This window comes from Suricata suricatta, chromosome 7 (genome assembly GCF_006229205.1).
Source record: "Suricata suricatta isolate VVHF042 chromosome 7, meerkat_22Aug2017_6uvM2_HiC, whole genome shotgun sequence".
NCBI classification, from domain to species: Eukaryota; Metazoa; Chordata; class Mammalia; order Carnivora; family Herpestidae; genus Suricata; species Suricata suricatta.
In genome coordinates this window covers 35,267,851-35,284,534 of record NC_043706.1, presented here as the reverse complement: position 1 = coordinate 35,284,534, position 16,684 = coordinate 35,267,851, and the positions used below count along the sequence as shown (strand labels likewise).

At 37.3% G+C, this 16,684-nt stretch overlaps 1 protein-coding gene across 1 annotated transcript in view; it reads right to left on the bottom strand.

The window, feature by feature from the left end:
* Positions 1–3,982, bottom strand: part of ZFAND3 (zinc finger AN1-type containing 3) — a 208,895-nt gene extending 204,913 nt beyond the window's left edge. Inside the window, exon 1 of the mRNA XM_029943641.1 lies at positions 3,941–3,982. Coding sequence (XP_029799501.1) covers positions 3,941–3,968 — 28 coding nt within the window. The 5' untranslated portion in view covers positions 3,969–3,982. The remainder of the gene's footprint in view (positions 1–3,940) is intronic.
* Between the last annotated feature and the right edge of the window lie 12,702 nt (positions 3,983–16,684).

Genomic DNA, 16,684 nt, shown 5'->3' with positions numbered 1-16,684 from the left:
TACTAATGAATCGCAACAGTTTGAAAAAGTGCATTAGAAAGTATTGCTTCAACCAGTAAGTTGTTTACTCACCATAACATAATTATAAATGCCATATCATGAAATTTTGTGGCCTTGTATTACAGAAATTACATTCACTGATTCTTTTAGTAAAGTCAAACAACAATATAAAAATGTTTAATAAAATAGTATGAAAGAATAATATTTTAGAATACTATCGAGGGGATAGAAAAGCCACAATTAGACCAAAAAAAGATGCTCAATAGTTTTCTAAAAATTAGATCTGTGTGGCAATATCAATTAATAGGTTATGTTCAAGGGTGCTTAAATACCATCTGTTTCAAGAGTTTAGACATTCTTTCCATAATTTCAAATAAACTGCAAATCTTTTAAGTCAATCTTTTCTTTAAAGATAATATAAAAATAATTAACACTCAGCTAGGAAGGATTAATACATCAACTCAACGGTGGGAGAATTCCTTATCCAAACTGCAGATGTTTCTGGCTTCTGCTCACAGAAGAGTCTTAGTCTTAGAGAGAGGGAGCCACATCTCCAAACAAATATTCAGAATTGTGATTTGAAGAAGAAAAAATATTTAACACGTAAAAGGGGAATTGATGATAAAGTAGAAAAACAACAAATACTTATGGGAATGGAAAAATATAAACTATGATAAAACCAACTTTTCCTGGTTTTTTTAAGACTGTAACTAATAATCTCAGATAAAGAGAATCCAGGAGAGCATTTTCAGTCCATTATACCTCAGATCATAACACTAGAGTCAATCATTTCTTAGTGCCTCCCCAGAGTATTTCCTTTAAATATCGTGATTCTGGCACAAGAAAATCTTGGGTGATAAGGGTCTTCAGGTCAAAGGCACTTTAAGGCTAACAAAGTAGCAGACTGCACATTTGGGGGTTGGGGAGAACAACTCCAAATGGCCTAAAATTATTTCAGCCAGGCCAAATCAGGATTCTAGATGTCAAAAAATAAAAATAAAAATAGTATTTTCCCATTTCAAAGAGAGGAATTTTGGTTAAGCTGCAAGCTGTTAGGAACTACAAATCCAGCCAGCTTGAATACTCTTCTACATACTTGCAAATGGCTGATACATACATTTGTTATTCTAACAATATGGAGAAACACTATTAGTTGCATGTAATTTACTGGCAAAATTAATAATTCAATGGTTTTTTAGTAACTCTAACTTTGCATACACTCATTTCCTTTCCTTTCTTATTCCCTTTCTCTCAAACAGCCCAGGAGTCTTTTTATAAAGAAAAAGGTGGGGGGAGGAATCTGAAGTGACAGTAGTTACTTGGGCATGTGCTCACCATTTGGCAGACTATTTCATCAGAAGCAAATAGTCATCAACGTGAGCTTTAAACTAACACCCACAGTTCCTAACCTAGTACTCTATTTCAAAAAGATTTTAAACATGTTTTTACTCATTTCAATTTTATGTAAACAAGTTCCAACAAACTCACTTTGCCAACACATACATTTATTTTGAAAAGCAACTTTGAAAAATAACTAACCTAAGGGGACACAATAGCTGTTTTTAAAGTAATTTTTCCATCTTTTAAAAGTACACTGTATACTTCATGGTATACTTTAACAGAGTATTGAAAATCACAGTAGCTATGGCCAAAATAATCTTCATGTTGTCTTATACACCTCATGCCTCTATACTTTCATTCAGGAATGAAATCCATAAACGTAAAGTTCAATGACTTTTTTCTGTACTTCAGAAAGAACACAAAATGCTACTTCCACAAGCAGGATGTTACTAATCATTCCTTTCAAATGCTGTCAAATGATATTGAGGACTTTTAGAATATCGGGATAAAGAAGGAAAAAGAATATTTTCTTTACACACTTGAAAATACCCTCTTAATATTTTTAAAAGCAAAAAGCAAAAATGACAAAGCTGTATAAAGAGTAAATGCACACAAATCACCAGAGAGATAATAAATAATTATAACCATAAAAAATAAAACCATAACAAGTATAAAGAAATCAAAGACGATAGCTGAACTGTCCTCACTGATAATTTTAAAATTTTTATATTTAGGTAGAGACACAAGACAGTTCTTTATTTGCCATGAACCCCTTCTCCCAAAGCCAGACTTTACTGAATTGTAAGGGGAAGCTAGCTCTAAATGAAGGGACAGTCATCAATCTAATATACATTCTGTCTCATTGCTACTTTCATCGTTATCATAAAATTTAAACTCTCACCAATGAGGAAGTATTTCTTCATATCTGTAATTGTAGACATGCCGAGTAAAAAGAGAATACATTCATTTAACAGCAGAGATACTATTAAAAGTTGGACAAAAACCAAACTTACCAGTATTTTCTTTTTCTTTTGAAGACCTAAAGTATTTGACAAATTCCAAACTTTTAACAGATATAAACTGCCTTCCCCAACCCCTGGCCCGCAACTCCCTACCACCAATCCCCTAGTTTAGGCACAAACGTAAAGGACTAACGTCTAAATAGCATAATGAATAGAAGGTGAAAACTGAAAAAGATTCTCTCCTTGACCAATCTCTAGCCAGGCTCATCTGAGCCCTGTTCTCAACTAGAACTCAATCTCGGCTTACAAAAACTACAGATTCTTAACACAAACGATTTCATCCACCCTCTCCTCAAACATTAAAATATTTACACAAACACTAACACAGTTTCTAATCAAGACCCCATCCCTAGGATGACCCTAGCCCAGCTCCTCTTAAAGTGACTGCCTAAGAATCTTAAACTCAAAGCTGCCTAAAGAATTTAAGGTTTTTCTAGCTATAACACCTGATTACAGGCCTCAGAACATCCTATCTTAGACCATTTACTGAAAAGGATTTTTTCCAACTGTAAATCTTTCCTCTGTCCCTCTGAGATGTGTATGAATCTCCTACATCTCAGGAATCCCTGTCAAGGACATGAAAGACAGTTCTTTAAAATGTAACCATTAGAAAGGATGGGGCCCCTTCTCTCAATCTCAGTAGGTGGGCAGGATCTTAACTTACAGGACAGTCAGCTAATAGATACAACCAACCTAGTCATCATTTACACTGACAAGCCCTTTGTAATTTTTCATTTCCCTGACTCTACTGAGCCAAGTGAGCAAGCCCTCCCTACTCCCTCATTCTCCATTTAAAACGCCAGTCACTTCTGCATGAATAAAAGTTGTGTTCAAACTGAACTCCTCCCTGTTGCTATACATTACTGTTTAAAATCTGTCCTTAGTGCTTTAACTAGTGTAAAGCTTTATCTATGACAGATTGAATAGAAGAGGAAAGTTAAACTTCTCTCAGTTAGTAAAGATTTAAATATTTCATTTAAAATCATCAGATATGAAATTCTTTAAAGAATGAAGGTTAAGTTCATGAAGGAGTCATAATTTAAGGAGTCAATCAAACAGCATTTGGGGGCTAAAAAAGGCCCTTGCAAACATCAAGTCCAAGCCCTTCATGTTAAAAATGACAACTAAGGTCTAAAGGGATTAAGTGATTTACCCAAAGTGACTTCAATAAGGGACAGGATTAGAAAGGGCTAATTCAGCATGATTCTTTTCCTGCCTCCACATGAAAATATTCTTTCTCACTGGCAAAAGCAGTATTTCAAGTCAAGACCAGAGATGAACACGTATTACCCTACAACAACCCAAGATTTTGAAGTTCCACTACACATCAACATCTGTAAACTATGGAAAGTTTGATGCAAGTACACAGATGATTTAATTTCACTCAGGGAAGGCTGTTTTAATAGTCCTAACAAATATATTAAGCATCTTGGTAAGGAGAAACTGCTTTCACACACAAGCAAAGAAAACAAAACCCCATGCATAAACACAAAAGAAGGCCAAATTAACTTGGATAGTCTTAAAAACAATCAAAAAGAAAAATTAAAATAAATTAAAAACCCTTTTTCTGCACTTACCAGCAAAGCATTTGGAACAGAGGTTCATAGTCTTGCTGGACCTGGGGCAAAAAAAAAAGAAAAAAAAGAAAGAAGAGCTAAAAATTCAGTATTACTCTAATGAAAACATAAAGATGTTTGAAATGTAAGCAAGCATCCCCTGGCCAGGCAACTGAACTAATAAACGAATGGTAAATCCCTAGCCAACCACCCTCTCCCACAAGGAAACAAAAAGAAACAAAACAACAAAAACAAAATATGATACTTTATTATCAGTGAGTAACCAATGCTTTATTTTTTTGTGATTAGCAAACTTCAGAAATTAAGTGGCCGCAAGTTCAGAATTACTCTCACATGCCCAGAAGATGACACAGGAGTCAATCCCACAAGATTACCACATTCTTCTGTCTGTTCACACTGGAACATATACTACAAAATTATCACTATTCTCCTCAGATATATACTCATTTATCTCCATAACACTAAAATTTTTATGTCATCTTCTTTCCCTTCATTCTAGTCCTATTCCAGATCCTGGTTACATTATGACCCTGAAGTTTAAAATTCTTTCTTCAGATGTTACCAATCAAATTATTCGTCATGTCTTTTTATCTGTTAATCATGGCTACAATTCACTGAATACTAACTTTGATGGACACTGAACACATCATATTATTAATCTTCCCAACACTCGTGAGCTGGGTATTACCATATTGCTTGCTTCTAAAAATGTACTTAAAAAATCATATTAAAATGTCTACAACCAAGAAACATGGTATGATTGGCTACAAATGATAAGTAATTAAATGTTCCTCTCCCCTCCTCCATGGTGTTATTAAATTGAGGGATCTTAGGAAATCAAGGGCAGTCTCATCTCTATTTGACAGGTTAGCATCCTGCCCAAAGTCACAGTTAGGGAACGGCAGATAACATAAATGACCTTGGGCTTGAGCCAATGCCAGAGGCCATCCTCTGTTCACAGCATAACACAGCACCTGGTACCTCACAGCAGCCCAGGCACAATAGGAGGGCAATCAATAACTCATCTATTAAGTTCTTCTGCTGCTGTTTCCCTTCTTGATTCTCTCCCAAGTGGACTTATTCCTACAGACATCTTTCAAAAAACCTCCTAGAATATTCTATGTTGGATAAGCTGACCTATTTACAGCCCCATTCCTCAGCACCTCCCCTCCCAAAATCTTAGTCTGCTCCCACACAGAATAAGCCACCTTTCTTCTGCCCTTCCTAGTAAATGTTCTAATTAATGAAAGCCTCCCTCAGGAAGTATTCCCTGATGGCTTTGAAGGTTTCCCAATGTACTGGAACCCAAGATGTAAGTAAGGGCAAATAGCTGTCAACAGGGTGACAAAACTGGGTGGGGGTGTGGGAGTCACTGCTTCTATTTCCCAAAAGAGATACTATGTTAACAGGAGGATCTTTCTTGAGAACTCTGCTTAATATAAAGACATCAAAGGCAGTAAGGAAATCTTAAGTATCAATAAATGAATAAAAATGAACAAAGAGATGATAAGATGTTAACAGTGGAATCTAACATTTATTACATGCTTACTATTGGTAAGCATACAAGATGCCTTCAACCCACTTTACCAGAGGAAAGGGAGGCTTCCAGAGCCTATGTAACTTACCAAGGGTTACAGAACAAGTAAGTGGATGAGTCTGGTCTGCCTAACTCCAAAGCCTGTGTTCTTTTCACCCAAGTTAAGGCCTCTGCCCCCAGTACAGAAGCAGAAGAGTATACACAAATCCCAAGTCAGTACTCTGGTAGCTTGGGGAAATGTCCCCTGAGTAAAGACTGAATGTATGGTAATCAAGTCAGCTCCCTGAGAAAACAAAGCCTTCCATCAGGAGGAAGTCCATCCCTGCCCCGCCCTCCACATGTACATACACATATACGCGCAGGGAAGCAACCCCGGCTACCAGCTATTTCAGTTCCAAGTGAAGGAGAACTGAGGATGAAAGAACTACTTCACCACTTGAAATTCCCCCCAGGAAAGCAGGGCTCTTCCAGATATGGTCACTATCTTTCGTCCATGCAGCAGCCCGGGGAGCAAGAGGTAACTAGGTTATCACTTCTGCTGCTCCCCACGTCCAGCAGGAATCATGGGAAGCCTGCAGAGAACCACTGAGGGCAGCTCGGCACCACTTGTGCAGTGTTACCATTTGTGTTGCACAAAACTGGTCAAGGAAAAAAGTGGCAAAATAGCATTTTTCTCTGCATCCTCTTATCCTTTTCAGAGAATTTATTTCAAATATCCGCCCTACCTAAATCTTACCTAAATGACATCCATTCCACTTTCTGAACAGGAATTTTCCAGCAACATGCTTATCAATGAGGTTGTGAAAGAAATAATACAGCTACTGACATTATTAGTCAACACAGAGATGTCTGAAATCAAAAATAAGCCAGACTTTGGCTATAGAAATAATGGCCACTGGTAATGCCAACTTGGATCACATAGGTCAGCAACACAGAACTTGAAAGAACTAGCAGAGGCTTCTGAGAACTTTTCTCCTTTCTCATGTTCGACATGTGACACCTGACGCTAACCAAAGGCACACAACTACCGACTGCCCATGGAAAAGCAGTGGGACCAACTTGCAGTCTTGGGACAGACAATAGTGTTCTCTCTGTGATAGCAAACATGAAAGGTAAATAGGATTCTCTTATGTCCTACTGCTCCAAAGGCACTGCTCTTACTGAGATCTCCAAAGGCTACCATGTTTCTAAGACCAAGGATTAGTGGTTTCAATAATGGCCATCCAAAGATAACAAATCCTAATCCCTGGAATTGATTTTATCTGGAAAAAAGTCTTTGCAGACAAATTAAAGATTTTGAGTTTACCCTGTAATATCCAGGTGGAACCTAAATGATATCACAAGCATTTCTGAGAAAGGGCAAAGGGAATCTGGAGAGACACACAGAGAAGACGATAATAAAGGTAGAGGTAGAGACTATAGGAATGTGGCCATAAACCCAGAAATACTGGGACAGCTAACAGAAGCTGGAAGAAGTAAGGAATGGATTCTCCCCTAGGGTCCCACAGAGAGAAGGCAGCTCTGCCAGATTTTGGACTTCCAGCCTCCAAGGAACTTTAAGAGAATACATCTCTATTGTTGTTTTTTAAGTTTATTTATTTTTTGAGGGGGGGGGCAGAAAGAGAGGGAGAGAGAGAATCCCTAGCAGGCTCCGTGCTGTCAGCAGCAAGGAGCCCAACACCAGGCTGGAACTCACAAACCTCGAGATCATGACCTGAGCCAAAATCGAGTCAGGACACTTAACCAAAGGAGCCACCCAAGTGCCCCTAAAGCTCTGTTAAGTCCCCCAATTTGTAGTAATTTGTTATGGCAGTCTCACAAAACAAATACAGAGTTAGGTCTCTGCTCATCTCACTGCCTCCCACTCAACAGCATTCATCCAGATCCAACCCTGGTGAAATGCTCTCTACCTTCTGCCTTCTTGCTGCTTGGATCCTAGATTAAAATTACCCCCCCACACACACACACACACCCCTAGTTTTCCTCGCCTATCTGCTCTCTTTTAGCCAGCTTTGCAAGCTCCTCCTCCACTGTCAAGACCCTTATCTAGAGGTCCAGGAACTCAGTCCCCATGACTTCTACTTCTCCCATGGCTTTAAATATTGTATCTATACAGTAAAGACTCATAAATGTTCACCCTCATCCCAAACCTCTTCACCTTGCTCCAAACTCACGTATTTAAATGCCTATTTGACATCTCAATACACAACACAGAGTCAACATTTCAAACTAGAACTTTCAACACTCCCAAACTTGCCTGATGCATTTTGTCCACTTTTATAAATAACATCTTCTTTCCAGTTGCTCAAGTCAAAATCCTAGAAACCAACTTTGATTTCCATCTTTCCTGTAATCTCTCATACACAATACTCAGCAAAACCCAGTGAGTCTATTTTCAAACAGACCTCAAATCTATCTACCCTCTCCTTTGTCAACGCTTCCACTCTGGCATCCATTACCTCACACCCGGGGCCATTGTAAATTACTTTTTACTGGTCTCTCCATTCCCACTCTTAACCCCTTATAATGACTTTTCACATAACAATGAATAATCTTTTAAAACCAAATTAGTCCATGCTATTTCTTGCTTAATGCCATCCAACAATTTCCTGTTGCATTTAATTCAAAATCCAAACATCTTACCAAAACCATTTAGTTCCCTTACAATCTTGCTCTGCCTACCTCCCCTCTTCATTTCTCACCATTTTGCAACCCTGACTTATCACATTCCAACTACTCTGGCCTTTTTTCTGTTCCTAGAATATGTTGTAGAGCTCTTGCCCATGCTATTTCCTTTACCCTTAAATCACAGTAAGACTAGCTCTTTCTGGTCACTCAGGTCCTGGTTCAAACATCCTGAGTGGGCTTCACCTGACCACCCAATTTAAATCAGTCCCTCTACCGGTTTTCTTTTAACAAATGACCCTCTTGGTCACTCTTGCCTAGTACTTAACAGGTAACTAATATTTGTTAAATGAAGAAATGAATCCCTTTCTCCTGACTGCATGACAGATGAAACCCTAAATAGATTTCAAAAATGTATTTTGTAAAGGTCATTCAAATACTACCTAGAAGAAAGGGCACCCACAATTCCTGTACTGTCAGCCTGTCATTTCTCAGGAGCTCTGTCATACTGTATTACCTACAACTGGTAGATAATGCCACCCTATGTACCTGGCCATGATTTGTCACTCAGGAGATAACAGGTGGCAGACACTTTCAGAAGTTTCTTTCCAATAAAATGGAGTTGGAAAGATACCAGCTTAAATTTTTCTCTCCTTTCAATATTTAATATTTTCTAGTTTTGAAAATACATGACCCTTGTACGGACTTTAGAAAAAGAACATAAACATTTAAGTGAAAATCAAAGATCACTGATAATCCAATCCCCCCAAAGAAGAATTGTTAACATTCTGAAACAACTCCTTCTTATTCTATGGATATATATAATTAAGAATTTATTATATTTAACAGTGTTGGTAAAATTGTATGGTACACTCGTTAAGTGTGCATTTTGTTATGCGTTATAACAGATACATGTTACATATTCTCTTTTGCATAGATCACATTTCACTTTTAAAAGTATTATAAAAATATGTAAATCTCATTTTCATTTTATAATTACATTTCCTGTTTCCCATGTCATTAAGTATTCTTGAAAAACATGCTTGATGGGGCACCTGGGGGGTTTCAGTTAGTTGGGCATCCGACTTCAGCTCTGGTCATGATCTTATGGTTCATGGGTTCAAACCCCGCATCAGGCTCTGTATTGACAGCTGAAAGCCTAGAGCAGCTAAGGATTCTGTGTCTCCCTCTCTCTCTAACCCTCTCCCTGCACACACTCTCTCTCAAAAATAACAAACGTTAAAAAGAAAAAATGCTTGTTGCTCTGTAGTAGTCCAGTACATACTAATACTATAATTTATTTAGTCACTCAGTGTTTGGATCTTCAATTTTTGCCCCAGATTTTTTTCTATTATAAATATTCCTATAATGAGCATTTAGGACACAATTCTTTGGTCATAAATCTTTGAATAACTTTCATTAAAACTGATCCTGAGGAGAATCACTAGATGAAAAAGTATGGTTTTGGTATTGCAAATTACTGATCAGGTAAGTTCTACCAATTTACACTGTCCTCAAAAGGACCTGAAAGTACTTTTTTCAATACACTTTCACCAGTATTAAGTATTATTACTTTAAAATCTTTGCTTGATGGGAGTAATAGTTATCTTACTTTAATCTATTTTCTTCTAAAATAAAAAATTTTCTAATTTTGAAGGATATCAATTTCTTAAATGAAGAATAAATTGACTTCCAATTAATTCATCATGGGGAATTAACACATTACTAATTTTTTAAAATTCCAGAAACATTTTACATTTTCTTAATCTCCATGTAATACTTCTATATCTATCTCCCCACCCAGGAAATACATATATGCCAGGTCCTCCCTGCTAAGTATTTTAACATAAATGTGGAGGGGGTCCTCAGTGGCTCAGTCAGTTAAGCAGCCAATTCCTGGTTTGTGCTCAGGTCATGATCTCATGGTTTTGTGAGTTCAAGCTGTGCGCTGGGTTCTGCACTGACAGCGTAGAGCCTGGTTGGGACTCTCTCCCTCTTCCTCCCTTTCTGCCCCACCCCTACTTGCACACATGCTCTCTCAAAATAAATAAATAAACTTAAAAAGTTTGTTTTAATGTGGAAATAAAAAACACTGTCACCATATCATTCTTTCTCAACAATAAAAGTACTATTGGGGGCCAAGGCCAACAATGAGGAAGACTGAGGCGCGCACACACACACACACACACACACACACACACACACACACACAATAGAGCAAAAGGAAAACAACAGTACCAACCAGCACAGACTATGCCAAAGCCCTTCCTTCAAATCTTAAGGTCCCTAAATTTCTCTAAGTTAGGCACGGACCAATAAAACTAAAACAATTTAGACTATGAAGTGGTTTCCTTTTTTTTTTTTTAAGTTTATTTTTTTGTTAGTAATCTCTACACTGAACCTGGGGCTCAAACTCACCACCCTGAGATCAAGAGTCAAACACTCATCTAACTGACTGAGCCAGCCAGGCGCCCCATAGGGTTTCCTTTTTAAAGAAGAGAGCTGATCTGTAAAAACCAACTAGTCACATTTCCTAGTTCAATCTTCTTTAATAATCTATAAGAAGGAGAGGAGGAGAAGGAAGACAGGAGAAGAAGAGGTTGGGGAGCAACGGAGGGAGTGGGAGGTGAAGGAAGAGAAGGGGGAAAAAAATCAAATCAGAAAGCCCCCTCTACTTTAAGAACCTTTCCAGTTGCTTAGAAGTAAGATTATATGATTAAAGACTAGTAACCATCTGTGTGCCAACTTGGACACTTATAGCCAGAAAGTCTAACTTCCTACAACAGCTAGAAAGCAAGAAACAGCTCTACTAAATCATCACTCTTTGCTCACCCCAGGCAAACAAGAAAAAGGACAGTTCAAACAGATGACAGCCTAGCTGGCGATGACAAAGGAGGCTTTCAACAGTGCATCCAGGCTGTCTCAACAGTTACATATCACTCTAAATCATTCAGACAATGTCTGCAAAGTTTTCTTTTTAAGGAAATATTACAAAGAAAAAGTTGTTAATAAAGGGGATTAGTTTCTAGAATGTAGCAATAGGGATCCTACTACTTTAAAAGATAATTTCAATTTAACAACTTAGATTCCAGTTTGGGTACTGTAATGAACAGTCTTAACATTGTATGCCCAAATTTAAGGACAGCAAGAACACACAGCATGCACTTCTGGTTTTTTGTGTTTTAAGTCCCTACACTAAAAAGATATATAGATGTAAAAAAGTCACATCATCTGTGACCCTGTATACATTACTAAGCGCTTAGTCCAGTACCAGCTAAAAATTAAAACAAGATGAGCCATGTCCATCAATAAACTAGTAAAAATTAAGACAAAAATTAAAACATGTAACAGCTCTCACAGGAAAGGAGAAAAAAATGCAATGAACTAAATAAAAATGCCAAATAATGTTTCCACCTGAGAGAAACTAATGACACTATCAACTCTAACAGAAAATGGTACATAGTGGCCACAGTTATCTTACCATATATGCCCAAACATAAGGAAAGGATTTCTTCCTTTAAAATTATGTTTTTAAAAAACTGCTTTACAATTAAGTCCTTACTTCAGAGGCTGGCACCAATAATTTTATACTAAATACCAACAGAGGAGAAAGAAAAGCTTCCAAAAAACCTAAAAGTGAAAAACCCAGGGAAAGAGTATGGAGGATTTCAAAAGAGGAAGACCATATCAATGGAATTAAATGCCAGAGGCATTTACCCAGTCAGGGTCTGCGAAAAGGGTAAGGCAGTAAAATTCTCATTGCTGGGCAGAAACACTCAAGTCTGGAAGGGCATCAAACAACACTGGTGTCGGATTCTTTGACAAGGTATTACAACGAACAAGTCTTAAAGAGAGTAAAATGCAGTTTTAAATACAGATTTCATACTAATTTCTGAAGTATGATCTCATAATTACAAGTAGTCACTGCCACTGAAAAAGGTTTTTGAAGATGACTTAGAAAGCAACACAATAAAAGCCTTGGAATGTTAGGAAGATCACAAATAACATTAAAATGATGGCAATGCTCCGAGTGTTACATGAATGGATTCTTGTGGCTTCAGATAAAATTTCCAGTAAGAGCAACATTTACAGATTTCTAAAGTGTTCTATCTCAAATAACTTGTAAGGACGTGAATAACTGGAAAAAAAACTGTACTCAATAACTTTGAACATGGTTTTAGTAAACATGAAAGACACTGACGTCTGTGAAGATGCAGTAAGCTCAAATAAAATGGTTTCATAAAGAGTATGGAAAAACTAGTATTTTTTTAATGTTTATTTGAGAGAGAGCAAGCAAGCAGAGCAGTTGCAGAGAGAGTGAGAGTAAGTGTGTGAGAGTGAAGAGAGTGACAGAGATGGTCCCAAACAGGTTCCATGCTGTCAGCACAGAGCCCACTTGCTCTCTCTGCCCCTCCCCTACTTGCACTCTCTCAAAAACATTTCAATAAATAAAACATTTAAAATTTACATTAGGAACATACACAAATGCATACAATTTTATGTAACCTGTGACCTTAAATATGCATGTGAAGTTACCATAGTGATAAAACAGAGAATAAAGAAGACCACTTTATGTTATTTTAGAGCTGTATATAAATCTACAATTATCTCAAAATAAAAAGATAAGAGTTTAATACGTGTATGTGCAATTAACACTTTAGACAGTTAATTATTTCACCTATACCCCTAAAAGTTTCTATATTACAGTTGACCAAAATACCTTTCTCTTGTTGAGAAAATGGAAGAGTGCCTATATCTGGGTCTCTTCATTTGCAAATGTATGGTATTTTAGGAAATTCAAACTCTATATTAGAATAAAACAGTTCAGCAGAATTCACTTTTGTAAAGGTAGAGGGGAAAAAAGACTAAGTTTACTGCTGTCCAACTACCTAAAGAAATTTTATACACTACTTTATTTTTTCATAAAGTTTTATTTATTTTTGAGAGATCGTGAGCAGGGGAGTGGTAGAGAGAGAAGGGGAGAGAGGATGTGAAGCGGGCTCTGCACTAACAGAAGTGAGCTGGATGTGGGGCTCAAACTCACAAACCACAAGGTCATGACCTGAGCCGAAATCAAACGCTCAACCAAATGAGCCATCCAGGTGCCCCAAAATGCACACTGATTATTAAATTTCTCAAACTATTCCCCAAACTGTTCCCATCTACATTGCAAAAAACGTATTTTAGAATTCTATAGTAATGGAAGGTACTTTCTGGAGCGATAAAAATAGTCTTTACCTAAGTGACGATTACATGTACACATAGCACACATTGATCAAAATTCATTACATCATACATTTAATATTTTACATTTTATTATATGTAAGTAATAGCTAAATAAAGTATTATAGGTATAAAAAATTAAATTTTAAAATTCAGCACCTTATTAGGCACTACTACTGTTGCACTACTACTTCATGATGCTATGATAAAAGTGAGATTGTTTTTCCCAACCATTTGGTATGGGAGCAAATATCTGAGAATTAAACTAAGAACAAAAAGCCTGGAGAGATACACTGGGGTATTTCCTGCCCTTATTTTTCTGCCGGCTGGCCTGTTTGCTGCTCCAAACAGGTAGGGAAAAGAAACACTGCTTTTATGGAGGTCGGAGTGTTTGGTCCTGAATAGTGCTCCACCATCATTAAATGACTATGAAACTTCTGCAGTGGGTTAATAATGAAACTAAAGAATCACTTCTTCCAAAGCAAAATACTGAGATTTGCATCTTCCTTCACCTTTGCAACTATCATTACATAAAAACTACTAAAGAATTATATATGTACCTGTCCTACTCAAGTGGCAAATCTTTGTTTTCATCCTGGTGATGCATACGTTTATCTACTTTTACTGCTAAGGTAATTTAGACTTGCAAGGAGAGGCATTCATTTATCCATTTATTATTTATGAAAAATCAGATCAAATGAAGGATAATTTTCATGACAGATGAGAAGTAAACCTAAAACATTAGATCTTTCTTTGTTAGAAAATGAGACATAAACCTAGGAGATGACAGAGTTACAAGGGTTCAACTACAAGGTTAACCAAGCTAGCAAGGGTAGATATAGGGCTAAGGAAGAAAAGCACAAGGTATTTCCAGCAGCCAAAAACATCCAAGTAAAAAGACATCTACAAGATGCAACACTTCAGTACACATCACTAGGTGAGATGCAAGCACCAACATGGCATCTACTAGATATGGAGGAGGAGAAAGCACTATCTAGCAATATATAAACACAAGAAAAACTTAAATATGTAGGTAATGTTATCAACATTAAAAAACAAACATCTTTTATACTTCAGTAATACCTTTCATTTGTTCAAATTCTAATTATGTGCAGTGTCAGCCAGTCTACTGGGTTCTATTTAAGGGGTAGGTGAAAAGGTCAGGATCACAACTACATTGTGTGATGAGATAGGGCTGAAAGGTGACAGAAGAGAAACTGCTCTTATTCCCAGTCCAAAGCTCACTGAAAAGGAAGTAAGTTCAAAATTTCCATTTCCTATTTTAGTTATTCACTTTAAAATACAAAATTGAGTAAAGACTGCAAAAGAAAATTCTCCATGTAATCAACCGCAGAATAACAGAGGCAGAAGGAAACTCAAGAGTACTTCTTTTCTGTCTCTGTCTCAAGACTTTTAGAGTATCCCTGTCCTGTGATCACCAGAGATTTCATTTCTTCTGTGCATGTCACTGCTTTCTAACCCTTAAAATCATGAATTTCTAATGTCTTACTTTATAACCTTCCTATTGTTGTAAATGCCTTTATAATCTTGTTGTCAATGTAAAAACAAAGGCTGCTACATGGGTACTGGTAAGAGTAGTGGCCTGGGAAGGAAGGACCTAGCTTGAACATGTAACCTCAGGTTTGGGTTTTCTTACCAATTAAAATAAAGTGGGTTACTTAGACCAGTGACTATGACATTCTAGAAGTCTATGGTCACACAATAATTATATATAATCTAATAAGAGAACTACTAAACTCTCCATTATTTCTAGGCTAACTACCTACCTACTAAAACCTTTTGATGAGGACTATTTCCTAACTAGTTTTCTCACTTTGGAACATTTTTCCGAGTACACTGTAAGCATACACTGTGATGGTCGAATACCAAATATGGTAAAGGGACGGCCCTGTGATTTCTTTAAGCACCATTCCAATTGTATGCCTTGTTACCAATGGTTTTAAATTTCGTTCTAATGTTTATTTATTTTTGAGAGAGACAGACAGAGAGAGAGAGTGTGTGTGTGTAGGCAGGGGAAGGACAGAGAGTGAGTGACTGAGTGAGTGAGAGAGAGACACACACAGAATCTGAAGCAGGCTCCAGGCTCTGAGCTGTCAGCAGAGGGCTTGAACACTCAAACCACGAACGAGATCATGACCTGGGCCGAAGATGCTTAAAATGAGCCACCCAGGTGCCCCTGTTATCAATGGTTTTAAATGCAAAGGCATCACTGACCCTTATTTAACTGGTTTACTTATCACCTTGGAATTCCTTGTATTACCACTAGTACCAGCCCAATCCTCCTATGCTGAATTTCCACAGCTGTTTACTTTCCTTAAGGAAACTATCTTGCCGTTATCCTGAATAGCATACTGTTTTTATCTGCCAACTTCTCTAAATCTCAGATATTTTGAATTTTAATCCAGTTGACTATTGAACCATCTATCCCACTCAAGCCTGATGTCATTCACAAAATTAATGAGCATATTCTGTGTGCCACCATCATCTATGACTCTGGTGGAAATATTAAAAAGCTCAGGACTCCTGTGACAGAATTCATCTTGCAGTATATGACCCACCTCCCCAGTGCTGAGGACTGGTGCTAAGCTGTGACTAATTGTTCTAAGAAGAGCTTAATAATCATGCATCTGTCTACCTACCAGGCCACAGAACTTGCCACTCTTCATAAACATAAGCTACCTTAAGCATCACAAGAAAAATAAGATGAAAGGCTATAATCTGGCAGAAAATGGGAATCATAACAAATAACCTGCTAAAGGCACCTTATTAAGATGGTGAGTCTGCAGCAGCAGCATCTTCTTCAAGATGAAGAAGCAAGACTTCACCCAACTGGCTGGCTGTGTTACATGATGCCTGAGACCCTCCATAAAACAGAATGACATGCCCACAGTTTGGCAAATGCTCTCCCAGCCATCTGAGCTTTTTTCCAATGCAGAGGCTTATTTCCACTCCTATTAATTAGCTGCAGGTTTATGAAGAACTAGTTGTTTTTTGTTCCCAAGTCTGCCTATATCTTATAAGTATGCCTATTTTACTTGTTGCCGTGATCACACACTACCTAAACCAGTAAGTGCCAACAGAAAACATTATTTCTATAAAATCTATGTTGAATACTTCTGATAGATAAAAGTCATGCTGCTATTTTATAAAAAGAATGCTGTCACATTAGGCATGGGCAAGACTTTAAAGATGAGGAACAAATCATAAAAACCTAGTGCTCTCAGTTGCTTCACAGATATCTTTAGAGTTTCACTCCACTTAATGAGACCAAATCTGGACTTTAATTAACAAACCCTTAAGCACTTATGTGCCAGTTACCAGCAAGATTAAATAACTTA